Source organism: Myotis lucifugus, unplaced genomic scaffold, assembly GCF_000147115.1.
Source record: "Myotis lucifugus unplaced genomic scaffold, Myoluc2.0 scaffold_61, whole genome shotgun sequence".
NCBI lineage: Eukaryota > Metazoa > Chordata > Mammalia > Chiroptera > Vespertilionidae > Myotis > Myotis lucifugus.
In genome coordinates this window covers 5,228,824-5,256,553 of record NW_005871109.1, presented here as the reverse complement: position 1 = coordinate 5,256,553, position 27,730 = coordinate 5,228,824, and the positions used below count along the sequence as shown (strand labels likewise).

Below are 27,730 nucleotides of genomic sequence, written 5' to 3'. Positions count from 1 at the left end.
ATCTGTTTTTTTATTGATTCAATCAATACATTGGGAATTTAGCAGCAAGTTAATGGCAAGCAGTTACAAAATCTCCTATTTTTCTACATTTAAATTAAGTTGTCTTATACAATCTATAGCGACCTACGATCACAAGAACACACGTGAATGGCCGGAGCACTTCTGCTGTGATGCCTTTGGTAAGTTTATTAGTAATTTCCTAACAAAGTCTTCAGTGCAAAGTGCACATAACCGTTAGGGACCTCCGTTACCACACTTGGTTCTCATTTTCCCTGTAGATAACTGCGCTGAAATCTAAGAATGTGAAGTGAAAGTGAGCAAGTATGCCCACAGCCTTGCTCTGAGGGCATCTGCTCCTCTAAACAAACCTGGAAAACACCTTGCCTTTGATTTCAGCCCCAGCCCCGCCCTCAAGCCTGCTGGTGGCTGTCCTTCACCACCACCTGCTTGGAGGTAACTGGCTTGGATTCTAAACTGGTGCACACACACTGCAGGGCTCAAGGCTAAACGATCACAGAGAGCTGTCCTTTTCACCTCCTATCTCCTCATTTTAGCACTAGAAAGAGCAGCTCTGTCTTTGTTCTGTTCAGCGTTGGAGGGAGCCTTAGGGTTTCTTTTTGGTTCTAGGCAGGGCAATGGGCTTCGTAGAGTATTTGGTTGTTGCTCCTTGGTTTGAAGGCACAGAGGATTTCTCTAGTTCTCCCTTGACTCCAGCTGGAGGGGGTCTGTAAGGGGTGGGATTTGAATTGCCCATGTCCGAGCTGTCCGCATTTTCCTTCTTACTTTTCACCGGAAATTTCTTTTTATGAGCGGTGGGCTAGAAATAAAAGGCCTGGGTTAATTTTCAGACACAAAGCAACATTCATCAATTCAAAGAAGCAAGGAACTACAGAACTGTCCCGGACTTGCAAGCTGAATACTGACCAGACGTGACATAGGAACTAAACACATTGTGAAATTGCCAGAGAAAGCTCCGTTAGCACCTTCAAGAAAGCGGATTGTTTAGTGTTTGGTGTAGCGCAAACTCAAGGTGCAGTTTCAGATCCTCTGCCACACGACACAAAAGTAAGTTTCTGGGAACCTTTGCACAGGGAAGTCCGCTTGGACGGCTGTACTGGGCCAGCTGCGGCATTTGTGTGGGTACCTGGCAAGCCCACCATGACTGCTCTTTCCGACCTGGGTACAACACTGCTGCCTAGGCCCCGCTCATCCTCGGCATTGATTCCAGGTACTGGCCTCCAACCCGTCACACCGCCTGTAGACCTCTTGGAGCCTTGATGCCTCATTTTCACACTTACTACCTGGGTTTATTATGAGAATGAATGAGGTGGTGGCCGGGAAAGTACATCATAGCTTCAAAGCATGAAACAAGTAGAACCGGTTTTAAGAGGCAATTGTACCTTCTTAGGTCACCTCACCCCACCTTAGAGAAAACGGCCTCTAGTCTTGTCAGGAGGGAAGCAGAGTCTATTTTGACCTTAGACCCATTTTTAAAGTGGTCACTTCTAATTAAATGGAGCAGAGCACAGAGTTCTAAAGGAGCAGAGAATGTCTCAGGGGGCCTACACAGCAGGATGGTGAGGAGACATGGGCTACGATACAACAGGCTCTCGTATACACAGAATGATCCAGGGAAGGGCGTAAGTTTAGTTCTCTGGTTAACTGAAAGTTAGCGGACACACGAGTTAATAATCAGGCTAGCAATTTTCAAAGCACAGATTACACGTCACACAAAACAAATAAACCTGGTGTTTCTCTGATCAGGCTCCTGTGACTCACGTGACCATGTTCTATACACACTGGGAGCACTTGCCAATGAGTAAATGGCCTCCCAGGGCTGCAGCGAAGCTACGGGTCATTAACAATCTTTGGTGCCTGCATTTTAGGAAAGAGAAAATGTACCTGGTGTTTGCTTATTGCAGAGCCCTCAAACCTGTGCCTCTTCAGAGCACTACTCATGTGTGACTCTGCAACACTGCCTGCTAACTCCTGTTCATGGGAAAATTAATTTGTATAAATTTGGAAATGTAAACAGGTCCTTTTCTTCATAGATGTTTTTTCTCCAAGAAAATTTCTGGGCTGCTTCTCTGTGAAGTCTTTAAAGAAATAGGAAATACTTAAAGTGCATTAGCCTTCAGTCCTATAGGTTGTATCCCTCCTCTCACTGAAAACTCCCCCGCTCTCGGCAATAGGCTGAGAGGACAACACCCAGATGTTCTAGTATCTGGTTGAAGGTAAGTAGCTTTGTCTAGTACAGTCCTGGTCCCGAAGACATGAAACCTATCCTGGAAATTTCAATTCATAAAAATTTAATTCACTTGACATACAAATCCTATTAAAAGGTGAATCTAAGTGTAACCCTCTCTCTTTTGACATTTCCACCACTTGAGTGACCATCCAAGTCATTGAGGAAATGTTTGTCAGCCTGTCCACCACAACCAATAGAGAACAGGAAGAGACACTCAGTCCGTTTCTTTTGAATGCATTCATATTCCTATTCTTTACGCTTCCGTTTGTTAATTAATGTACTTCAGTCATTAAACTAATGCTTTTAACCAGCACCATATGAGTGCCTGTTTTCTTATTTGTTTTCCGTCTGGTATTTAGTGCATGTTAAAACTAACATGTCAACCATATTTTAATTGAGCTCCTAAGTCGGCCTAAAACTGGCTGCACAGAAACATACACAATGCGTGTTCCTTTGCTCCCTGGTTACATCAGTGCAAATCTAGTTATCTTTATGCAAATGTAAATGCTTACAAGCTTCTGTGTATATGGGTGCATCCTGTCAAATATTATACGTGTGCATACTTTGCCATTTCTCTTTGCTAATTTGCAGTGGCATTAAGTTTAGGAAGCAGGATCCTAAGAGCTTTCCTAAAGACTGAGTTTCCCCTCTTAAATTTCCCCTCAATGAAACTGTTCTCTGATGCCAACAAAACATGGACGCAGGCTGGCCCTCACACGGCCCTTCAGGCAGAGCTTAACCTTCCTTCACCAGGAGCCAAGTCTCTCATCTCCTTGGAACATAAATAGCCAAGGCGAATTCTAGCTTCCAGTCTTTTCTCTAGAAACACGAACAAGTCTTAATTTTTCAGGGATACAGATTTTAGATTATAGATATCTAAATTTTAGGTTTCTCTTTTTCTTTTCTCATACTCGACGGAATTCCTCAGAGATCTATGCTGCCACTGATACGATCTAAAAGTTTTGTGAGTAATAGAGAAATGACAAGTGAAACTGCCAAGGCTGTATACAGGAGTTGCTAAGATCTTGCAGGTCATGAAAGGCAAACAGAAGGCGATGTGCTCCCATAAGATTGTACAAAGGGGAGAAAGATGGGAGAGGAACTTCAATATTTAGTTTCGGGAGAAAGACTCTAAATGATCATTATGAGGCTGTTGGCCAACATTATCAATCCAAGAAAGAGGATCTAAAAATCAGTATAGACCATTCTCTGAAGGTACTGCACAGTGGCCAAGAAAACCTGGCTGTCATCAGAGAGCATCTTCGAAATCGAAGAAAAAATAATCCTTCTATCCTTATGTAAAATTGTGAAGAATTCATACCTGAAACGCTGCAACCAGCTTGAACAGAATAGAGAGACCAAGAAAGTTTACAGACAGGCTACTAATATGATTAACAGGTGGAGGATTCTTTAAAAGAGAGTCCTTCAGTCTAAACATATAAAGAACTGGAGGATCTATATAATCACAATCTATAAAATGAAGAAGGGGGAGGATTTCAGCACGAGCTGGACAGCATCTCTGAGCGCTGCAGTGGGAGGATTACACAGGGGGCTGCCCTAAGTGGCATTTCTATTGTTCCTCACCTTGACAGTCTAACCATTCAGGACTGTAAGAACAGTCAGTCCTACCAGGCAGAATGAGGGAAAAGATAACCTTACAAGGTTCCCTTCCGTTCCATCTTTTAGAAATTCAGCACCCTGGGCCTGATTTCTCCAGCTCACATTACTCATCTTGAAAAGGGGGCAGCATGTGTCAAGGGGAGATATGTAACAAGAAAACTGGGCTAAGTATACATAGTTCATTATTCACTGGCATAACTTTAACCTGATGAACTCATCTGATGATAATGGATGTGAAACGTGTAAGCTCTAGGCACATCCCTGAAAGCTAATACCAGTGCATGATTACCAGAAACGGTTACCATTTCTCTGAATTTTGAGTAAAATATATGCTATTTAAGTAAAGTGGTTTATCACCATAGCAACCATTTCTAGAGTCACACATTCAAATTATAGGCCTGCACAAGGTCCAAGTGACAGAACATTCTGATACAAGTGTTCAGTTACACCTTTGCTTGCAATGGTCACCCACTTTCTCTTACACTCCTATGGCTTTCAGAAGGAAGAAGGAAGGGGGGAAAACAAAGGAGAGAAGGGAAGAAGAGAAATTGACTTCCAAATATATAGATTTCTAATATAAGGCTTCCCACATAAAGAGCTGGGTCTTACATGTAGGTAATGAAAATAAAATCTAACTTGCAAATTAGAGAGAGATGTAAACATCTCTCTTTTCTTATTAGAGTAGAATTTACACATAGAATGTACAAACTTCAAGTGTACAGTTTTATGCGTTTTAACAATGTAGAACCAGCATGCCAATCAAGAAGTAGAAAAACTTCCCAGAAAGTTTCCGAGTGCCACATCCTAGTCAACTCCCTTCCATCCTGGGGCTACAAGTGTTCTGATATTTCTCAACAAAAATTACTATGTCTTTTCTAAAACTTCATATAAATGAAATAACATACAGCATGTACTCTTTTGCATCTGACTTCTTTAGCTTCATGTTTTTAATTAAAAATTTTATTAAGATAATTATAGATTCCCATGGTAGTATATCATGTTTTTGAGATTCATCCATGAATTAGTATTTTTATTGACAATTAATATTTTATTATATGGATATATCACAATTTGTTTATCCATTCTTCTATTAATGGATACTTGGGTTGTTTCCGGTTTGTGGCTGTTTATATATAAAGCTGCTATAAACATATTCTAAAAATCCTTTTCAAACTTACATTTGGGATTGCTGGGTTAATGGTGAGTAAATGCTTAACTTCCTATCAAACATGGTAATTGACCGTACCTTTTGCTATGCCTCCCATTGGCTAATCAGTGTGATATGCAAATTAACCATCAACAAAGATGGCAGCTAATTTGCATACTGCAGGCAAATCCCACTGCACCGCCCCGCCTGGGGCTGGTGGCAGCATGATTCCTAGTCGCTGGCCTCCCCAGCTCGAGATCCTGGCCTGCTGTGTGCGGCCCAGGGCGGGCGGCAGCACGATTCCGAACCTCCACCTGCCCCAGTGCGGGATCCGGGCCTGCCGTGTGTGGGGCGGGGTGGGCTGGGTGGGCAGCAGCGTGATCCTGAGCCACCGCCCGCCCCAGCTTGGGATCCAGGCCTGCCATCTGCAACCAGGGGAGACCGGGCAGACACCGCGGGATCGGGCGTGCCATCTGCCACCAGGGGAGCGGGCCTAAGCCAGCAGGTGGTTATCTCCCCAGGGGTCCCAGACTGTGAGAGGGCACAGGTTGGGCTGAGGGACCACCCCCTGCCAGTGCACAAATTTTTGTGCACCGGGATTCTAGTTATAAATAATTGCCCAACTGTATTCCAAAGGAACTATACCATTTTGCATTCCTACCAGCAAGACAGAAAAGTTCCAGTTGCTCCAATATTTGCTAAAATTTGGACTTTCCAGTCTTTTTAAATTTGACAATTTAAGTTTAAATTCTATAGAGTGTAGTGTTATATTATTGTGGCTTTTCCTGATATAATTTGCATTTTCTTGATGACTAATGATCTTGTACATTTTTCATATGCTTATGGACTATTTGTATATCTCCCTATCTGAAGTGTCTGTTCGGGTTTTATGCCTACAGTTGGGTTGCCTTATTATTGAGTTTTAGGAATTGTTTCCATATTCTGGATACAAGTCCGTTGTCAGATGTACTTTTTGCAAATACTTCCACCCTGTCTGTGTCTTGCCTATTCCTTTTCTTAAAATCTTTTAGATGAACAAATGTGTTTACTTTTGATGAAGTTCATTTTTAAAAGTGCTTTCTCTGTTCTAAGTATCTGACTACTCTCTGAATGGATGATATTCTCTTAGGAGGTTTACAGTTTAACTTTTGGATTTAGGTTTATTACCTATTTCAAATTAACTTTTGTGTATAGTGTAAGCTGAGGGTGTCAAATTAATTTTTCCATATAAATATCCTACTATTCCAGTACCATTTATTGAAAACTACCCTTTCCTCACTGAATGCCTTTAAGATCTCTGTCAATAATCAATTAACTACATAAGTGTGGATCAATTTCTAGACTCTCGATTTTGTTTTATTGCTTGCTCTATTTATTTGTCTATTCTTACACCAATACCACACTGTATGGATTACTGTAGCTATACAATAAATGTTGAAGTCAGGTCATATAAGTTCTCCAACTTTGTTGTTTTCAGGTTCTATTAGGTGTTCTAGGTCTTATGTATTTCCAAATACATTTTAGAATAATCCTATTAATTTATTTCTAACAGAAAAGCAAAAGCCCTAGATTTCAATTCAGAATTGCTTTAAAGCTACAATTTGGGGAAAATAAACATCTTAATAGTATCAGATCTTCCAACTGATGGACATGGTATATCTCTCCATATATTTCAATATTCTTCCATTTCATTCAGCAATATGCTGCAGTTTTAATATAAATATCTTACACATATTTTGTTAGATTTATCAGTAAAGAATTTTATGTTTTGCAATAATATTTTAAATGGTATTTTAAATTTCGGTTTTCCAATGTCATGCTAGTATATAGCAATACAATTGATTTTTGTATACAGATCTTCCATCCTGCAACCTATTTAGTTCATTTTTTTGTAGATACCTCAAGATTTTCTATGTAATCTAAAAATAGAGATTCTTCCTTTTTAATCTACATAATTTTATTTCTTTTATTTCCCTTGGTGTATTGGCCAAGACCTCTAGCTTGTTTAAAAGAAATTTAAAAAGAACATCTTTGCCTTTCTCTTATCTTCAGTAGGAAAGTGTTCAACATTAAACCATTAAAAATAATACTAGCTTTAGAAGTCTTTTTTTGGGGGGGGGGTAAATATATCTTAATATGTAAAAGAAGTTCCCATCTGCTCCTACTCTGCTGAGTGTTTTCCTCATGTTTGATTGTTGAATTTTATCAAATGCTTTTTTCAAAATTAATGAAAAAAATTATATGACTTTTCCCCTTTACCCCTTCATATGATGAATCACATTGTTTGATTCTTGGCTGTTAATCCAAACATGCACTCCTGGAATATACTGTACACTTGATCATGATGCATTACCTTTGTTATTTATTTCTGGATTCAGTTTGCAATATTGCGTTTGGGACTTTAGCATCTATATTTTTGAGAGATATTGACTAATAATTGTATTTTCTTATAATACCCCTGTCATGTTGGTATTAATGTAATAATGTCAAAGATTCATGTTTTGCCTTTTAAATGTGTTGAGAAATACTCTCAAGAGTTTGTGTAACAAGCTTTTTCTTCTTTCTTCTTTAAATATTTGGAAGAATTAACCAGTAAAATAATTTTGGATTGGAGTTTTCATTTATGGAATGTTCTTAATTATAGATTCAATTTTAAAAATAAATATAGAATTACTTAGATTTTTTATATTTGTATCTGTTTTGATGTTTTAAAAAGGAATTTGACCATTTCATATAAATATTCCAATATACAGACATTAAGTCATTCACAATATCCTCCTTTTGAAATCATTCTTTCCTTCTAGCTTTGTTGGGAGAGTACTTAATTTGCTATTCTTTTTCTAGCTTATTGAAACGAAAGTTATTATTATTGCTATTGTTTTTGTTGTTGTTGTTAATCCTCACCCGAGGATATTTTTTCCATTGAGAGTGGAAGGAAGGGAGGGGGGTGGAGGGAGGGAGGGAGAGAGAGAGAGAGAGAGAGAGAGAGAGAGAGAGAGAGAGAGAGTGAAAGAGAAAGAGACATCGATCCATTGCCTCCTGCACAGGCTCCAACTGGGGCTAGGGATTGAACCTGCAACCCAGGTACGTGCCCTTGACTGGGAATCAAATCTGCGACCCTGTGGTACCTGGGCTGGCACTCTAACCACTGAAAACACCAGCCAGAGCTTATTGTTATTGTGTAAAAGTCAACATTATTCTATATTTATCCATATATGTACTCTTGCCAATACCTTTCATATGTTCCTGCAGTTCAGTATTTCCATCTGGGATCATTTTCTTTTACCTTGAAATCTCTCTTTTAGTATCTCACAGTGAAAAATGCTGTTAACAAATTCTTTCATCTTTGACATACCTGAAAACATTTTTATTTTATCTTTATTTTGAAGGCAATTATCATTAAATGAAAAATTCCAAGTTGGCAGGTTTTATTGTTTTGTTTTTAGCATTTTAATGAAGTCATTCCATTGTCTCCTGGCTTCTATTATTTCTGTTGATATGTCAAATGTTGCTCCTTTGATGACAATGTGTTTTTCCCCTCTCCCCATCACTGCCCCAAACTGTAAATGTTTATATTTTTCCCCTCTGGTCTAAATAATTAGAGAATAATATTCAAAGCAACCACAGACACCAGAATGTAATGAAAGAATCCCTGAAAGGATAGCCAGAGAAGGGGCATCCTAAATTCTGCCCAGCCGAAGATACATTAACTCACCTAAGCTTATAACATTTCCATTGTCCAGGATACAATTCAAAGTTACTCAACAGAAATAACAATTAACAGAGACAGACCCTGAGATGACCAAGATGTTGAAATTAGCAAACAAGAATTTTTAAAACAGTTGTCATAACTATTACAAGTAATGTTAAGGAAAATATTATTTAATGAATAAAGGAGGTCTCAGTAGACCAAGTGGAAATTTTAGAATAAAATGTAACACATGAAATTAAGTATTAAGCCTATCACAAGATAGGTTTAATAGGAAAATGGAGATAACTGAATAAAGATCAATAAAATATACCCAATTTAAAGAAGAGATTAAAAAAGTAAATATGCCTTAATGACCAATAGAACAATATCAAATGGTCTAACATGTAATTAGAGTCTCAGAAAAAAAATTAAGAAACTATAATGCCAAATTTCCCAAAGTCACAAATTTACAGATTCAAGAAGTTCAGCAAACCCTAAGCAGAATAAATGTGAAGAACATGCCTAAAAATGTCATTGTCAAACTGCTGAATACCAAAGAGAAAACCTTGAGAACATTCAGAGAATAGTAACATATTATATTTAGGGAAAGAATATTCCAGATTACCAATGACTTCTTATCAGAGAAACTGGAACCATAAGGCAGTAGAATAACATCTTTAAAGTGTGGACCCAAAACATGTCAAGACAGAATTCTATAAACAGAAAATCTCCTTCAAAAATTAAGATAAAATAAAGACATTTTAAGATAAAATAAAAGTAGGATAGTTCATTACTAGCACACATGCAATACAAAAAATACAAAGGAAGCTCATTAGGCTGAAATGAAATCATACCAGATTAAAACTTGGATTTTAAGAAAGGAAGAGCATCAGAAATAGTAAATATCTGGGTAAATATAGGACAGTTTCTCCTCTTAATTTCTTGGAAATATATATGACTGTTTAAAACAAAAATTAAAACATTGTTTTGTAGAGTTTAAAGCTTGATGTAGATGTAATACATGTGACAATTATAGCATAAAGGCAGGCAAAGAGATGAAGCCCCAAATTAATATATCTGAATTGAAGTAGTATTAGTTATAACCCAACCTAATGATTGGTTCTCCACAGGGAAAAGCTATACATAGCATATCCTAGCAGGTATAGTCCCTAAGGGGAATTAAGCAAAAGCCAGACTTGGGAAATCAGGGAAATAATTTAAAAGGATTCACTAATATATCCCTTTAATTAGGGAAGTCTGGCTCTAAGTCTGTGGTGAAACCTAATCCCTTACACAGGAGGTTCTAGTGGGAGTAAAAGTAGGGACAATAGCATTGTTATTTATGGAAGTCTATGAATCCAAACTAGCAACTGGCATGGCAAACAGCATTAGATCAAAGAACAACAGGTCAAGATTCATGTTAGCACAATCCATTATTTGTATCTGTGTTAGTCAGCTATTGCTGCAGTCAGCTACTGGACTTGGGAGGTTCCCAAGATCACCCCCAAGTCCCATGATTCACTAGGAGCAACCACAGGACTCAGCATGTAGTTGTATCACTGCTATGGTGTATTGCAGTGAAAGGATGTAAAGCACAATTAGCAAAGGCAAAAGGCACTTGAGGTGGAATCCAATGGAAACCAGGTCAAGCTTCCAAGGATTTGCTTCCAGGAGCCACACAAGATGCATGTAATTACCCCAGTAACAGGCTGTGACAACACATGTGAAATGTTGCCAATCAGGGATGCTCTCTCAGCACCCAGGGTTCTTACTAGAAGCTGGTCATGGAGGCAGCCTCTGCCAGAATTCCAGGCTTCCAGAAAGAAAGCAGGCGTTCAGCAGAAAGCATATTATCTGTACAAACAGTTTAGGCGCGATGAATCGTTCTCATCAGTCAATGGTTGCAACCATCCCCAAATCTAAGTTCCCAGAAGGCAGCCAAGGGCCAGGCTTGCAAGCAAACCTTTCCAAGACAGAAGTTTAGGCCTGCTATGTTAACTCTTTTCTGCACAACTACATTAGAAACACTATAAAAGTTTCAGAATTTTATAACAATAAACGTTAATCTTTCTCATTTAGCTCTAGGGCTTGGTTGTGCTAGGCTAGACTTCAGGCTTTGTGTTTGGTTCAGGTCTGCCCTGCAAATTTTCATGATTCCGAGAACTTGGGCTCCCCGAAGGCATATCTTTTTATGCAGGTGGCAGAAATTCAAGCTCAATCATGCAAACAATTTTAAGGTCTCTGCTTACATCACACCTCTTAATATGCCATTAGCCAAAGTGAGTCATATAGCTTAGACCAACATTTCCTTGATCTACTATGATAGGGAGAGCTGCAAAGTCATATGGCAAGGGTTGTGAATGTATAATCCCTCACAGGGAGGGATTAAATAATTGGGAAAAATAATGCAATCTACCACAATACCCTAGAGACCCTACCAAAATCAGAGGGCAAATGAGGTGGGAAGCATCACCTTGTCACCTATGAAAATGGTATTTCTTATTCTTAGTGTGCTCATTAGTTTATGCCAACACCTATACCCTAAGGAGCCTTGAAGCAGGCAGGAAAAATCATGAAATTTTAGTAATATACACAAGTTCTTTAGCAATATAATAATAAAAGTAAATTTTATTAATTTTACATTAATCTGTGCTTACCATATGTCAAGAGTGTTACATGCAAGATTTCATTTAGTCCTTGGTTGATGCCGTTAATCCCATTTTACAGATTAGAAAACAGAGGCCTAGAGACCTGCCCAAGGTCATAAAGCTTGTAGGTGGTAAAGCCAGGATCTGAATCCAGGCAGCCTAGATCCAGGGCTTGTGCTTTTAAATATTATATGTTAAGTGCAGCGCTTGGGCATATATACCAGATAGTAATGCTTTAATATTGGAGAACAAAAATGTTGCAAAATTGTGAAAGCACTATCAAACCTGCACATGATTCACATGGGCTCAGAGAGCCAAGACTTAATTTGTAAATAAGAGAAAATTTTTATCTTAACTAAAATATGAAGAAAACCTGACTTTTTTCTCATAGAAACATATCAATATACAATAGCTCAACTGTTTGATTTCAATGTTTTTTAAATTCAAACACTTCTTGTCTTCGAAGAGCTACTATATCCTTTCTACTTCCTAGACTAGGTAAAGTATCTGCTACATGTACTATCTCTTATGATATGTAAAGGTGGTGATAACATTCTCACTAAACAAATATATTTGACTGCAATCAACAAATAATTTAACAACTAAGAAGTATGTCCTTTATGAAGCAAGGATTCTGTAACGCACACATAGTACTTCTAACACATCCAGAGTTTCTGGTTCCTCCCTCAGCGATTAGGGGGAGGTGCATGTTCATCGCAGACATTCATTCCTCTTAAATTGCTTTCTAAGCTTAGTAAACAATGAAAGTATTATACTATTTATCAGAAATCACTAAGGACCTAATGTTAAAGAAGCAATGGTCTGCCAAGTGTCTCATTTGAAGACGTGTAATGCTGTTGTAGGAGTTAAAATCTTGGGTCTACCTGAGTGAGCAGATTAAGGACCCACTGTAGGGAGTTCAGAGGGTTACTGATAACACAAAACATTATCTAGACATACTCAGCTTGGAAAACACAAGATATACATGACAGAACATCTCTGTCCTCAAAGAATACCATTACCTAATATAGGCTAAAAGTTAGAAATGAAAAGGAAAACAGAAAGGACATTGCCAAAGGCCAACTACTTGAAAACAAGTTTAAGAAAGTGAGGTCTGGACATGGGCAGTGCGGAGAGGCGGACTGCATTCTCCCATAAGGTCCAGGCACTGGAAACCAGGGCGCATCTACTCCGGGAAAGAGGAGAGCGCTTAGTTCCGTGTTTTTGTTTATAACAAATCCTCACTTTCTCTGCTAGTCTTCCAGGAGCTCTGTCCCTTATCTGGAAAGGGTGACTTCCCTGGCCAGGGAGAAATAAAAGACCAGGAGCTCCAAATCGGTGTACCAGGTCCTCCAGGAGAGAGAACAGTGATACAGGGGAAAGCACTAACTGCTGGCAGATTTCCATTTGGATTAAAGCCACGTTCAAATATTTTAATGGAAAGAGAAACATACACTTTCTTAATTTAGTAGGTATAAGTTATTCAAATTATCACATCAAGTTGTCCCTATAATATAATTTTAACAAACAAAATTTTCCCATGGGAAGTACTTCAATATGCGTAGAATAAATTTCAACAAAATTAAAATGTCACTCCTAAGAATATGAAGTACTCTATGAATCCTGTATAGAGGCAACCCTATTTTTAGTTATCACTTTAGAACTTTATATACCACTACTTGCCATTAATGAAGATTTGAAAGGAAATAAGTAATTTCTTAACATAAACTCAACTTCAATACAATTAACAAAGTAGCATATTTATTCACAAAAATCCTTGGGGGAAAAAACTTAGTAGATTAAATAATCAGAATTCTTTCTTTTAAGGGCTAACACTTTTCAGAAAAATTCCCAAAGATATCACAGCCCAACCTAAGCATGGGAACGTTCCTTAGTGGTTCCTCGGTTTCCAGGGCAAGTCCCACCCACCTGGCAGGAATTTCTGCTACGGCATTTACAGGCAGCGTTCCAGGGTCTGCCTGAACGCTTCCAGTGATTGGGAGGGTGGAGTTTACTCTCCATGGTCCAGCCTGTTCTATTGCAGGTGAGCTCTGATTGTGGAAAAGTTCTTTCTGCTGAATAGAAATCTATATTCTTTTTTTTAAGTGTACTGATTGACTTGAGAGAGACAGAGAAACATCGATTTGTCGTTCTACCCATTTATGCACCCGTTGATTGATTCCTGTATGTGCCCTGACCGGGGATTGAACTCACAACCTTGGCGTATTGGTATGACGCTCTAAACAACTGAGCTACCCAGCCAGGGTGAAATCTATATTCTTGAAATTTCAACCCAGTGGGTATAGTTCTATCGTCTATAAGCACCTCAAATTCCAGTTCTTCTGCTCCTTAGTTGGAAGTGGCTGAGAACAGCATAGCAAGTCCCATCACTTTGCGACTTGGAGTGTGAGGAGGAGAGGGCAGGTGTGTGACAGAGCAATGGAAAAGGTGATGGAAGATAACCAAGCATTTGGTTCACAGAATATTTTATGCCAGATTCAGTGACAAACATAGATATAACCCAAGACTACAAAAGATAATGTGTGTATGCGTGTATATGTATTTGTGTTTGTATACATGTGATGCATATGAGTGTATATGTGTAATCTATGACTATGAGTATGTAAATATGTGTGTGTGTTATGTGTGGTATATAAAATGATAAGCCAACTAATAGGAAAATCTTCAAACTATGTTCAATAAGGAAATGCAAACATGGGTTTTTAAAATATTATTTTAACAAAAATATAAAATACACACAGCTGCTCAGCATTGCAGGAGCTGTTAACAGACTAGAGAGGATGAAGGGAATTCAATAAACTTATGTTTATATTATGGCAAAAATATGATTATTTCAAAATACCTGAATCATTAAATGTCAAGTTTATTATCTAGACATTTGCTAGCAAGTGGATGAAGAAGTTCCCAACCAGTACATCAAAATCAATCCATCACTCTACTAGGTCTCTTTCTGCCAGTTTCTGCTGGGATTCTTAGCACGGAGGTGTGGGCCAGCAGCACTGCACCTTCCTCAGGACTCACCCTCCCAGTCCCTCTCCTCCCTGACAGCTTTGGGCTTCAGAGAACCGAAAAGCAGCAATTCCTCACAGGAAGTCTGGGCTGCCCTCAGGTGAACACAGCCCCCAATGGAAGGATGCTCAATTATTAAAGAAGAGCTACAATGTGCTCATTAGATTTCAAGACAAGAAAGAAAACAAACATGCAGAAAACTTTTCCACAAACACAGAAAACCATTTGGGTAAATTGTCAGGATATCTAGTCAGTAGAATGCAATCTAGAATTAATCAAAATGTTATGAAATTTTATTCACCAAAAAGAATAAGACTATATTTAGATCTAACAAGGTAAAACAATAACCCTACATAAATAGTTTTAGGTATCATAAATTATAAACAATTAACTGGATAATGAAACAACTCTTTTTCTAGGTAATACATAAACTCATTCTAAACTGTATGGCCTGGTAAAGTAAAAAATCATTAATTTTGACCCATGGACCAAACCTGACACACCACCTGATTCTGTTTGTGTCAAAAATTGCCTACGCCTGTTTTTATGCTACAACATCAGAGTTGAGAAGTTGCGACAGAGACTCTCCTGGCTCCCACAATCTAAAACATTTATTCTCTCTGCCTTTGCAGACCCTGCCCTATATAATCAGAGATCTGGAAATAAACATTTTGGCCACATTGCTGAATCATGATGATCTCAAACCAGAACTTTCCTTGCTTTATCATGTAGGGCCTTCATTAGAAACCAACAACAAAAAGCACAGAGCTGGAGAAATGAAACAATTGTTCTTCCTACCTGTTTTCTATCCTCTTCTTCTGAATTGCTAGTGACAGCCTGGACATTTTTGCTGGTTCTGCCGAGTCGGTAACCTTCCAACTTTTCTTGATTGGACAACTTGTTCTTTTGATCTGCTGTGCTTTCCTCATCACTTCCTGGATTATTTTTCCATTCTTTCATCATTTCTAACACATTGGTAGGTCTCACCGAAGAAAGTGTATTGCCCTAATGTTAAACAATGATTTTTGGTGTTATAAACAGTCTGGAAAATTCAAAGGAGTCTTAATCTTTTAGTAATATATTCTCCCAAATTCTGTAAGTCACGTAGGAAAATTATAATGCTGAATAAATGGCAAAACTGGTGATACCTATTGGAGCACCCTCCCTGTATGAAAGGGCATGACAGGGCAATTCCCTGGATTCAAAGGCCTCCTTATAGCCCTGTTCTTACAAAAGTAAAAGGGAAGCAGAAAGGATGAAAGGAGTTCCCCAAGGTCTGGTGGGTCCCACACTAAGGGCAAGGCTATAGAATACCGAAGTGTCTAGGTAAAAAAATCTAACTTAAGTTGATTAGTCAAGTTCTGTGTCCAAGAATATAGATGTTAGATTTGAAAGCTCTTAGTTAACTGGGAGATTTAGATATAAGGTGGTCAATTGATTTATAACTGATTCAGTGCATTGTTTTTATCCCAGATGTGACAATACAATACCAAAATTGACTACTTTATATTACTCACTTGTTCTCAAATATAATATTCCATTTAATGCCAAGAAATCCATGCATGCAGTCTCAAATGTTTCTGCTAGACTAGGTTTGTCTTAAATACTTTTTCTCATAACTCAGACTAGTAGAGAAAGTTTGGATCACATTTAGATGAAAATGGAAAGTTCAGATGTAAGTACAGCTATGGAGTGAATGAATTTGGTATGTGGGTGGATTGAAGCATTAAACGTCAATGACACAGAATACTATGAGACAGGGTACTCTAAAAGCCACCATCTGAGTATACTGTTGAGGATTTGTAAAGTTTAATGTATTTGTGGTTAAAGGCAAACATTAAGTAGTAATGACTAAATGAGGATCTAGTTATGCAAGCAATTCCCTGTGATTCTTTTATTTCATTCTATTTTAAGAAGGTTTATATTCTTACCAGTTTCATAGTACCCTACTTTTCGCTGCACTTATGCATCCTCTACCATTTACTTCCAGAATGCCCTAATCATGCCTTCTGCCAACCCATGGCCTACATTTCTTTCAAGGCTCAATTTGAGAGCCATCTCTGTTAACTTTCAGAGATGCTCTCAACTTACATGTAAATAAAGCATAGAAAGAGGCTAAAAGACCATAAAAGAGTTGAAATCATTTAGAATGGGACATAGTCTCAGAGCTCTCACCTGAATGAGCTCTGGTCTCCAGGGCTCTGTCAACAACTCTGCTTGATCCCTATGATCCATCTAGCCTCTATTACAACTTGCTGGCTTCTCCTTGACCTTTAACCCTAATTTTCATGTAATCACAGCGTCCAGAGTTCTGGAAGACTAGTACATACAACTTTGCCTCAACTTGACTATTTCGCTATCAGGCAGAGACAATCGAACATGTATGTCTGTAATCCCAATCCTCAATTACCTTTTCTGATTTACTCCCCATAAATCAACTCTTTGGATACTATAGTAGTTACTAATGCTGCTCACCCAACATTCCTTTCTTTGAAGCACATGGTAGAATTTTACTTCTCTACCTCTTTTGAGACATGACTATGTGACTTGTTTTGGTCAGTAGAATATGATTGGAAATGATATGTATCATTTCAGGGTGGAAACTTTAAAAGATAGCATGCAATTCATCATGTTCCTAATTCTTACCTTGGTAACTATAAAAGCACAGAAATGAGGCCTCCCTCAGCCTGGGTCCTAGAGTGGGCACAGAAATGAGGACTCTCCTCCTTCCAGACAATGTGGGGGGGAAGGCATCAAGAGTATGGAGATTTGGGGGTCACTTGTTACCACAGCATAATCTAATTTTTTCCATTGATTAAATTGCTGTGCATAGTTTCAACCTGCACTAGTTTTACAGTCCTGCACTATTGTGCAAAGCAAGACTTGCCTGTATTATCTTGAATCGGCCTCTCTAGCAATCTCTCAAATGCTCAGTTTACATACACATACACCCAAGAGCTTGACCAACACTCTACATGCCTAAAGGAAAGTGCCTTTGTACTCAATGAAATTACCCTATTTGTCATTCCAAAGAGATGGTAGGGAAGAGCAAAGAATCTAGAATAGAAGCATTATCACCTCAAAAACAATCTACTATTTGGAAAATTTTAACTTTTTCCTTCCTATATCCATTTGTGCACAAATGATAGTATCGATTCCAGACTTTCCCTGTTGTCTAAAGTCCAGCCAATAACTTACTAGACTCTCCCCTTCTAGCTGCCAGTAATTGCAAACGGAATCACATCAAATGCTTGGATTGACCAATGAGTAAGTGGCCCAGGGTTGTGTGTCATCGGGGTTCTAGGTTCAACAGAAATTACAAATGAACCAATGAACCAAACAAAAATGGGTGGAATTGTTAGGACAGACACTGTGGATTGTATGTCATCTCACCATCAGAACACTGACCCTTGAACTCTCTTTGCTGGCTGTTTTCAGGGGGCCAGACACTGAACTCATCAACTATGAAGGAGCAAATGGCAAGAAAGCAGCAGAAATAGGTGGATAATCTGAGGCTATCACAAGTACAAAACCAACATTTTGGTTAACTGATAGCTGAGACTATTTTATGAAAAACTGGAAATATGGACATTCATGGAGAAGCATTGGTCTGATACTAAGATTTGGATTTAATACTTTAGTAGACAGGTTCCACAAATGCAGACCCAAATGTATGTCTTCATCTAACAAAATTTGCCTTTTCAAGGACAGTGCCTATCAGTATTTTGTAAACAATAGGTATTTTTTAAAATATACTTTATTGATTTTTTACAGAGAGGAAGGGAGAGGGATAGAGAGTTAGAAACATCGATGAGAGAGAAACATCGATCAGCTGCCTCCTGCACACCCCCTACTGGGGATGTGCCTGCAACCAAGGTACATGCCCTTGGCCGGAATCAAACCTGGGACCCTTCAGTCCGCAGGCCGATGCTCTATCCAGTGAGTCAAACCAGCTAGGGCAATAGGTATTTTTTAAATAAATGAATGATATGTATGAACTAGGGTAAGATGTTATATAACATAAAATTGGCAAAACTAAAAGGAAACAGTCTGGTTCTTTAGCTTATAGTCACCATTTTCTACTTTTTGTAAATAGCTAGAGCACTTCATTTTATAATCTTTCTAGGAATAATTTTTTCAATAGAAAAATGGAAGTCAATTTATTTTTTAAAAACATACAAAATCCAAATCAAAATGAGATACCAATTTTCACCTAATAGATGGATATAATTTAAATTTGCTAATACCTTGTTGGTGAGGGTGAGGGTGAGGGTGTGGGGACACAGGCTCTCTCATTTACTTGCTTTTTATGGAAGAGTAAATTAGTAATAATCTGTGTGCAATGCCCATTCTCTGGCCAGTCAGCCCACTGTTAAGAATTTATCCTATAGATTTGCTGACAGTATATAAATATATATTTACAAGAACATTTTTGCTATTAATCCTCACCCAAGGATATGTCTTTCACTGATTTTTGACAGGGAGGAAAGAAGAGAGAGAAACATCGATGTGAAGGACATAGATTGGTTGCCTTCTGGATGCACTCTTATGAGGAATAGAACTCACAACCTAGGTTTGTACCTTGACTGGGAATCGGATCTACAACTTTTCAGGGTACAGGACGACACTCCAACCAACTGAGCCACATTGGCCAGGGCTACAAGGACATTTATTGTACCACTGTTTGTAATAGGAAAGATATGAAACAATTTGAATGATCTACTAGTATATTCACTGGGAATTATTTACAAAATAATTGTGTATCCAGAGTTGGGGATACAATGCTGGTTTGTTTTTGTTTTTAATAAGAAAATATTTCCAAGATATATTAGATAAAAAAGAATAGTTTGCATAATATGAACCCATTGGGTAAAGTACATACACAAAATATGCAGAATGTTTTTGAAAGAACACATAAGAGATTTAACAACAGTTATCTTTAGTAAGAGGGAATGAGGTTAATGGAAGGAGAAAGTTATTTTTTCTGTTTACCATGGTTAATTTAAACTATTTTATATGACTAATAATTAATGTAAATTACAGTAGGAAAAGAAATAATGTAAGTTGCAGATACCCACAAAGAACTGATAGCACCCAATAAAATCACGAAACATGTCCTAATGGTTCTCAATGAGGCCAAGGCAACAGCATATCAAGGTAATAACAACCACTAAAGTAAGCAATTGTATGCCACTTTAACATTTTTCAAGTCATTGATTTTTTCCCCCCACGAGTATAGCAACTACATGAGTAGACAGGTAGGTGTTGATATTCCTATTCTTCAGGAGGAAACAGCCTGAGAAATTTAGTAATTTGCCATTATTCCAGAAACACATTTTCAATTGCCTGCTAAGAACTTCTAGCTAGAGGTGTTGCTGAGCCTTCAATACTGTATGGCATGTGCTTAAGTTGCTCAGAGAGTGTATCTTAAAAGTTCTCATTGCCAGAAAAAAACCCTATAACTGTGATATGACAGAAGTATTAACTAAACTGATTGTGGTAATCATTTCCTAATAAATGCATTTATCAGGTCATTATGTTGTACACCTTAAATTTTACAATGTTATATGTCAACTAGAGGCCCGGTGCACGAAATGCATGCACGGGGGGCGGAGGATTCCTCTCAGCCCAACCCACACCCTCTCCAATCCGGGAGCCCTCAGGGGATGTCCTACTGATGGCTTAGGCCCACTCCCTGTGGTTCTCTGCAGGGCCTACCTGCTCAATGCCGCGGCAACGGGCAAGCAGGCCCTGTTGTCTGCTCTCTGCAGGGCCACTTGCCAGCTCTCCCGGTTGCTGCGGTGACCCGCAAGCAGGCCCTGCTGTCTGCTCTCTGCAGGGCCACTTGCCAGCTCTCCCGGTCGCTGCGGCAACCCGCAAGCAGGCCCTGCTGTCTGCTCTCTGCAGGGCCACTTGGCAGCTCTCCGCCGGCGGGACTAAAAGGACTGGAGGACTCCTGGGGGCAGGTCCAGCTGCACCGCCTGCCTGCCACTGCCCCGGCGGGGCTGAGGGGATTGGGCACCACCATCTTGTGGCTATGGGCGCCTCCATCTTTGTGATGGAGTGACAGTCAATTTGCATAACCCATCTTTATTAGATAGCATTACATTTCAATAATGCTGGAAAAATAAAAGCCAACTCAATATATTCCAAACTGACATTCCTCAAATTGATGTGTGTGGGCATCTGGCTGCAAATGGAGATGTTCCGAGGGCCATCGAGGAAGGATAGTTTGCAGGGGTCAGTTTCAAGACCCTGCATTTCCAATGATCTATTCTTTTTCAGAGTCATCTGCTTGGGTGAGGATTTGCAGTAATCCTTCCCTTGCTCTTTTCTTAAGTCAGCATCTTCCAATCTTGTGACTGCACATGTATTTATTTGTGAATGACAAAAGGCCTAGATCTAAACTACGTAACAAATCTCTACAAATCAAGAAGTAAAAGGTAAAACCGAATAGAAAAATGGGGGAAAGACTTGAACAGGCATTTTGCAAAAGAAGATATAAAAAAGCCAATAAGCATAAATAAAGGTGACTGATTTAATTTGTAATTCACAAAATGCAGATTAAAATCACAGAGAGATGCCACTGCACGTCTACCAGGGTGTCTCAATTAAAAACACTGACAGCAACAGGCTCAGAGAAGATGCAGAGCAGAACGAGAACTCTGGCACATTGCTGGTGAGTGAGCTACAAACTTTGGAAAAGAGAGCAAAGGAACTTCCAGGTTGAGGGAGACAAAGGAGAAAATGCATGTGAACTCAGCTGTGATCCTGGGACTTCAGTGCCTTCCAGTAGTGACCCACTGTCAAAACAAGTGAGATATAAAGTCCTCTCTGTGTAAGCCCAGGTCTACAGAAAACAGCCCTGCCTGTGCTCCTGCTGAATTTCCCACAACCCCCCTACATGTCTTCCAGGTTCCGGAAAAGTAGAACGGCCAATAAACTTCATATTCTCAGAATACACTTATTTTTGTTTTCTGTCTTTAAATCTTTGTCAAGTTCTTTCTATTCTGAATGACCCCCCTTCTTACCATGACTCCAATATTAATTTCTGCTTCTTCCCATCTTTTTTAGAGCCAGATCACATACTACCTTCACTTTAAGTAGTTTTTAATCCCCGAAGGGAATAATAGCTCTCTTCTTTAAAACCTAATTGGATATATTTTATTATATGCTATATGGCTATATGTAATATGTAGGGTATATATTTATACACACATTATATACTCATTTTCTGCCTGAATTTTTCTTTTGAACCCTCTACTGGGCTGTGGAAAACCTGTGGGAAAGGCCTGTACCAGATTCCTTCTTGTGTCCTCCACATAACAGCTATTCAGTACATATTTGTTGAATTATTAAGTATATATCAATCATTGAATATTGAATAAATCCCCAAGGTTTCTGGTTCATGAGCTGCTTCTTTACATAATTTTTATAAAAACCTTTAAGCAGGGCCTCAATAGCATATATATATATATATGTGTGTGTGTGTGTGTGTGTGTGTGTGTGTATATATACACTAGAGGCCTGGTGCACAAAATTCATGCAGGGGTGGGGGGTCCCTCAGCCCGGCCTGTGCCCTCTAGCAATCCAGGACCCCTCAGGGGATATTGGGCCTAAACCGGCAGTCAGACATCCCTCTTGCAATCCAAAACACTGCATGCATCAGTGACCATACTTTTCATACAGGTGAAAGGCATCTTGTTGTTGTATAGGCAGCTAGATTTTTTTGCCCTGATTATAAAAAGTAGTACATAACATGATCCTTCTGAGGCAGTAGTACCATTTCCCCCATCTTATGGGTGGAAAAACTGAAGCAGAGAGATGTTTAGTAATTGGCTTTGTCACACAGTTATGTGTCAGAATCAGGGCTGACCACAAAATGTGCAAGCCAGAGTCCACGCATGTCATCGCTGCATCATCCTGTTTTTTCAGTGTTAAAGTAGCCTTGCCAGGTTTTAATTTTTAAATCTAAGAGACTGTTCCCAATATATAGGGCAGGGTCCCTAGGCCTGGTCAGCAGTCAGGGCCATCTGTGGGGCAACCAGAAGATGGGGCGATTGGGGGGGGCCTCTGCTGGCACCTACCTTGGCTGGCGGCCTGGCACTGCCCGCTGGCCAGCCCCGCCCCCCTGATCGCCGCCACCAGTCGCATCCCTCTCGTGGGGCAGACGCTCAACACAGTGGTGGTCAGTGCACATCATAGTGACCAGTCGTTCTGCCGTTTGGTTGATTTGCATATTAGGATTTTATTATATAGGATAATTCAGAATTTAAGAATAACTAAGTATAGTAAAATAAAAGTTGAGTATTAACATATTTAGGATGAAAATATATAGTAGGAAAAAATATCCATCAATTAGTTAGACGTCAGAAAATTTCCATTTGCTTACGTAGCGTATATATGTTAAGACTAAAGGTCAAAACTAATGAGAATCCATGAATAATAATTTTAAAATCAATGAACAAGAGCCTTGTTCACACATTAGGAAAGATTATTCTAAAATCTAGACCCTCTACACCCTGAGTACATGTGCCTTTGCAAAATGCACAAAACCCTGTAATTTGTGGGAAATTACTCCAGGGGAGAGACTATTTTATTCATCTTTGTACCCCTATAGTGCCCAATGGATTAAAATAAAAGAATACTTGTTAAAATCAATATAGACATTTAAATGACTCTTGTCCCATGTAAAATAAGCCATCTTGGAAGGCTTATACATTATAACAATAATTTCATTTCAAAGAACCTACAATTGGTCTCCACTATATACATATGACTGGAAGTTAAAATTCTAGTCTGAGATTCAAGTCCCCACACAATTTTCTTTCCTTTTCTAAAAGTCTCATTTCCCACTTCTTTCCTTCAAGCATCTTATCTGCCAGTCAAATTGAATTCCTGATTTCACACTTGCTTGTCTCTGTACCTCTGATCATTTGGCAATTTCTTATGTCATGTATCATTTCTCCCTTGCATTGTATCTTATACATAACTTGTTTCCCTTACTAGATTGTGAGTTCCTTATGTCAGAGATCATGTCCTATATGTCTATAACTACATTTTATCACCTAGCACAGTACCTGAAACATGGTAGGCACCAAAAAAAATCTGTTGAAGGAATTACTGTCTGAATAATACCAATAGAGCTCAAATCTGGAAACTACTTCTTGACAAGCTGTAGAAGAAAATGGTTTCCTTAATCTACAGGAGGGTTCTTAAATATAAGTAGGCATTAAAAATACCTAGGAAAGCCCTAGCTGGTTTGGCTCAGTGGATAGAGTGTCAGCCTGTGGACTGAAGGGTCCTGGGTTCGATTCCAGTCAAGGGCACATGCCCGGGTTGCAGGCTCCCTCCCCAGTAGAGGGTGTGAAGGAGGCAGCTGATCAATGATTCTCTCATCATTGATGTTTCTATCTCTCATCTCTCTCTCTCTCCCTTTCTCTTCCTCTCTGAAATCAATAAAAATATATATTCTTAAAAATAAATAAATAAAATAAAAATACCTGGGAATCTTGCTTAAAATTCTTCGTGTTAGTTGTCACCAGGGGACTTGAAGGACTACCAAGAGGCACCTGAAATCTATAATAATAAAAGCGTAATATGCTAATTAGACTGGACAGCCAAACGACCTTCCAGATGATCTTCTGGATGAAGCCACGGTGGCAGGGGCCAAGGCAGAGGCAGTTAGGGGCAATCAGGTAGGCAGGCAGAGTGGTTAAGGGTGATCAGGCAGAGTGGGTATGAGTGATCAGGCAGGCAGGTGAGTGGTTAGGGGTGATGAGGCAGGCAGACGAGTGGTTAGGGGTGATCAGGAAGGCAGGTGAGTGGTTAGGGGCAATCAGGCAGGCAGGCAGAGTAGGTATGGGTGATCAGGCAGGCAGGCAGAGTGGTTAGAGGCGATCAGGCAGGCAAGCAGGCAAGCAGTTAGGAGCCAGCGTCCCGGATTGTGAGAGAGGGCAAGCCAGGCTGAGGGGACACCACACCCCCCCCCAGTGCACAAATTTCATGCACCGGGCCTCTAGTTATCTAATAAGAGGGAACACACTCCTGTACCACTGTTGAGAGTAAAGAGGACAAAGGGAAGAAGCGGATGCAGGAGGGTGACAGGCCAGTTATCATCAAACTCTTCCTTTATAGGAAAGTCATCCCTTGGCCTTTTTCCTTACATCTAATCTTTTGATTTTTGAAATCAGAATGACAATATGTGTTTATTTTAAGTTCCATTCACTTAAATGTACAGAGAGAAACAACGTTCCTCGGAATACTCTTGAGATATGTTCCATACTTCAAAATGGACAATACATAAGTTAAACCCTAGAAACTTTTTATCCAATAAAGCTCTTTGAAAAAAAAAAGTTACTATGTGTTAGATATTGCAAAAGATAAGCTCCGGTTATAAAGCAGCAAGACACTGAGAGAACTGACAGGTTCCCTTTAGATTATTTCAAACACAGGATATGAATTACAGGAAATAAGACTTCAAGTGGTTAAGAAGAAAAGAGTGTTGCCTTTTAGAAGTTTATAAAATGCCGGAATTCTAAACTTCAGACACTGAACTCCTTAGTCCAATATAGTACACACTATCTGTCGCTTCCCTAACCACTTGGCAAAGACTACATAGGAACAAATGTTACAGAGGCTCAAAAATGGAGACTTCTGGAAAAATGACCAAAGCCAGAAATAAAGCTGTACTAATTAGAACACAAATAATTACATGGCCAAACCCGAATGTTGTGTGATGCTGAAAAGAAATAGATTCGAAGGCACACCATCTGTTTTACAGTTTTTGATTTTGCTGTACTACAAATCTACTCCGTACATTTTGCAATGATCTATTTAGCTGCTAGCTCATTTGCACAATTACTTAGGCCAGAAATATGTGTTGCACAGAATAACTTGAGAGATCAACGTAGTCATTAGAGAGGGCAGATATAACCCATTTTTGAGTGAAGAGTATATTTTTAGCCCTTGGAGAAAAAAATATTCTTCAAAGAAGTAATTAGAAATTGAAGAGTGATATGGTATCTAAACTTATCTGGGCCTTCAGGTCACCATCAACCTCTCTGTTGGCCATTTCAATGGAAACTTCTCATTCTCATCTTGACCGTTCAGCAGCCTTTACCTGTGAGCTGCCTGCTCTCGCTTCTTTCTCAAACATCTTTCCCACTTAACTTTCCTGACACTGCTCTCAGAATTTCCCTCCTCCCTCACCAGCTGCTCCTTCTCAGCCTCCATTGCTAGCTCCTCCTCTTCTAAATGATGGAGTATCTAAAAGCAGGGTGCTGGGGTCTCTTTTCCTTTCTATCCGTATTTTCTTCCCAATTTCTCTCTTCAGCCCAATAGCTTTATGTGGCATCTATATACTCCCGATTCCCACAACTATAGTTTCAGATCAGACTTTTCCAGCTCCAGACTCAGGTATTCAATTATATTTGATCTATCTATGTGGATACCACACAGGCATCTCAAACAGAGCATATCTAATGTGGAACTCTTGAGTCACCATCCTTCCCCCAGACCCAAAACAAAACAAAACAAAACAAAACAAAACAAAAACACCTGTTTTTCTTACAAGCTTCCACATCTCAGTTGGTGGTACTACTGTCCAACCAACTGTTAACGTAAAATCTAGGAGTCATCCTTGAATCCTCCCTTCTGCTCATCTCTCATCTAATCCATCACAAAATCCTGTCAATATACCTAAAAAATAGATATCACATTCATTTTTCTTCAACTCTATTGCTACCGTCCTGTCTAAGCCACCATCATCTCTCAACAATAAATACTACTGCAACGTGGGCATGTCACATATTCCCAGTACCTAACATACTGTCAAAGTAACAGATATAAAATATGTTTTTCATAGATGATTACTGCTCAGCAATATTCTTATACGTCTTGACAAATCTCCAGTCTCAGTTCCCAGACATTTTCGGAGATACCTCCAGACTAATTCATTTACTGAACCACTGACTCGTTCAGCAATTATTTGAGTGCTGTATTAATGGGTACTAGGTTCAATTGCACATTCTGCAGTGTCTTAAAGGTGACGGAAGTTTGTTGCCTGCTCATAGAGAAAGGTCTAGAGGGAGGCAGTCATGGGCTGGAATGGCAGCTCTGTGAGCTACAGCCCTGGTTCCTTGCATCGTGTTGCTCTGCCATCCTCAGTTTATGGACTCCACTCCGATATGGCTACTCAAACTCCAGCCATCACATCTGTATTCCAGTCTCCAGGAAAGAAGACAGGCATGAGGAATGCCATAGCCCCTCCATTTAAGGACACTTCCCAGAAACTGCACTACTTCCACTCAGATCTCATTGACCATCACAATAACTAGCAAAGACGGGATAACCAGCAAAGAACACCAGACAGCAATGTTTCCAGCTAAAAGTCAGGATCTTCGTTACCATAGCAGACAGGGAGAATAAATATTGAGAGCTAAGTGGCGGCCTCTTCCACAGTTCCTAGAGTATCCAGGTAATGTTCTGGGTTCAGGGACACAAAGATCAGTTAAGACACAGGGTCAAGGAATTCAGTCTAATGGGGAAAAAATATGTAAATGAGTGATTGCTCAAGATTGCAAGCTAGGCAAACAGCCACTGTTAGGAGACATTGGCTTTTCTGAGTCCCCAAAGATTCTTTGAAGAGAAGTGGGTGGTTCCAGTGCTTTACAGACTATACAGACTCTTCACTGTTCCACAGCTTTAATAGTGGACACTTCTCAGCTCTGCCCTACTGGACTTGATATCTTCATGGCATGAAGTAAAGCAAAGTTCATTTAAACCTCTAACAGCCGTGGTAGTAGTTTTAGCAGTTTGAAAATACCCATTTCAGAAATGTGTCAAGACTCAATTTTTTTAACTAATCAGATGATGAGACAAATTGACTATTTTTTTAGAAAAATGGTATATAAGCTACAAGGCCAAAGAAAAGAAATAAGCAATGAAAGACTGTCCAACAGAAAGAAGTACTCCTGTGACTTACTGTTATCCACTGGTTGTCCAGCAGCTCCTTAGCTGTGATTCTGTGAGCAGGATCTACTTTCATAAGTTGTTTCAAAACACTTTTAGCTGCAAATAAAGGAAACTTCTGAATATCTTATTATCTTAACTACAATTAGTAAAAATTTCCAATTGATTCAGAATTAGGTCTGTAGGACATAAAGGAAAGTTGCCAATTATAAAACGAATATCATCAGTATAAATGGCCAAGAAATAAAGTGTAAGGCCTATAGTGAGGTTTTATTACATAGAGTATCTGGTTTATATTCTATAGTAAAAACTAACTAGATAATCAGCAAATTTTCTCCTGAATTTTCACTCAGTCTATTCTGTTTTGATTGGAA

At 39.2% G+C, this 27,730-nt stretch overlaps 1 protein-coding gene across 1 annotated transcript in view; it reads right to left on the bottom strand.

Annotated features, from left to right (window-relative positions):
* Positions 1-387: 387 nt before the first annotated feature.
* The window catches only part of STK33 (serine/threonine kinase 33), a 53,037-nt gene continuing 25,694 nt past the window's right edge, over positions 388-27,730 (bottom strand). Inside the window, exons 10-12 of the mRNA XM_023754595.1 lie at positions 27,370-27,455; positions 15,183-15,389; positions 388-817 (exon numbers count right to left, since the gene is read on the bottom strand). Of these exons, the coding sequence (XP_023610363.1) occupies positions 605-817; positions 15,183-15,389; positions 27,370-27,455 (506 nt within the window). The 3' untranslated portion in view covers positions 388-604. The remainder of the gene's footprint in view (positions 818-15,182; positions 15,390-27,369; positions 27,456-27,730) is intronic.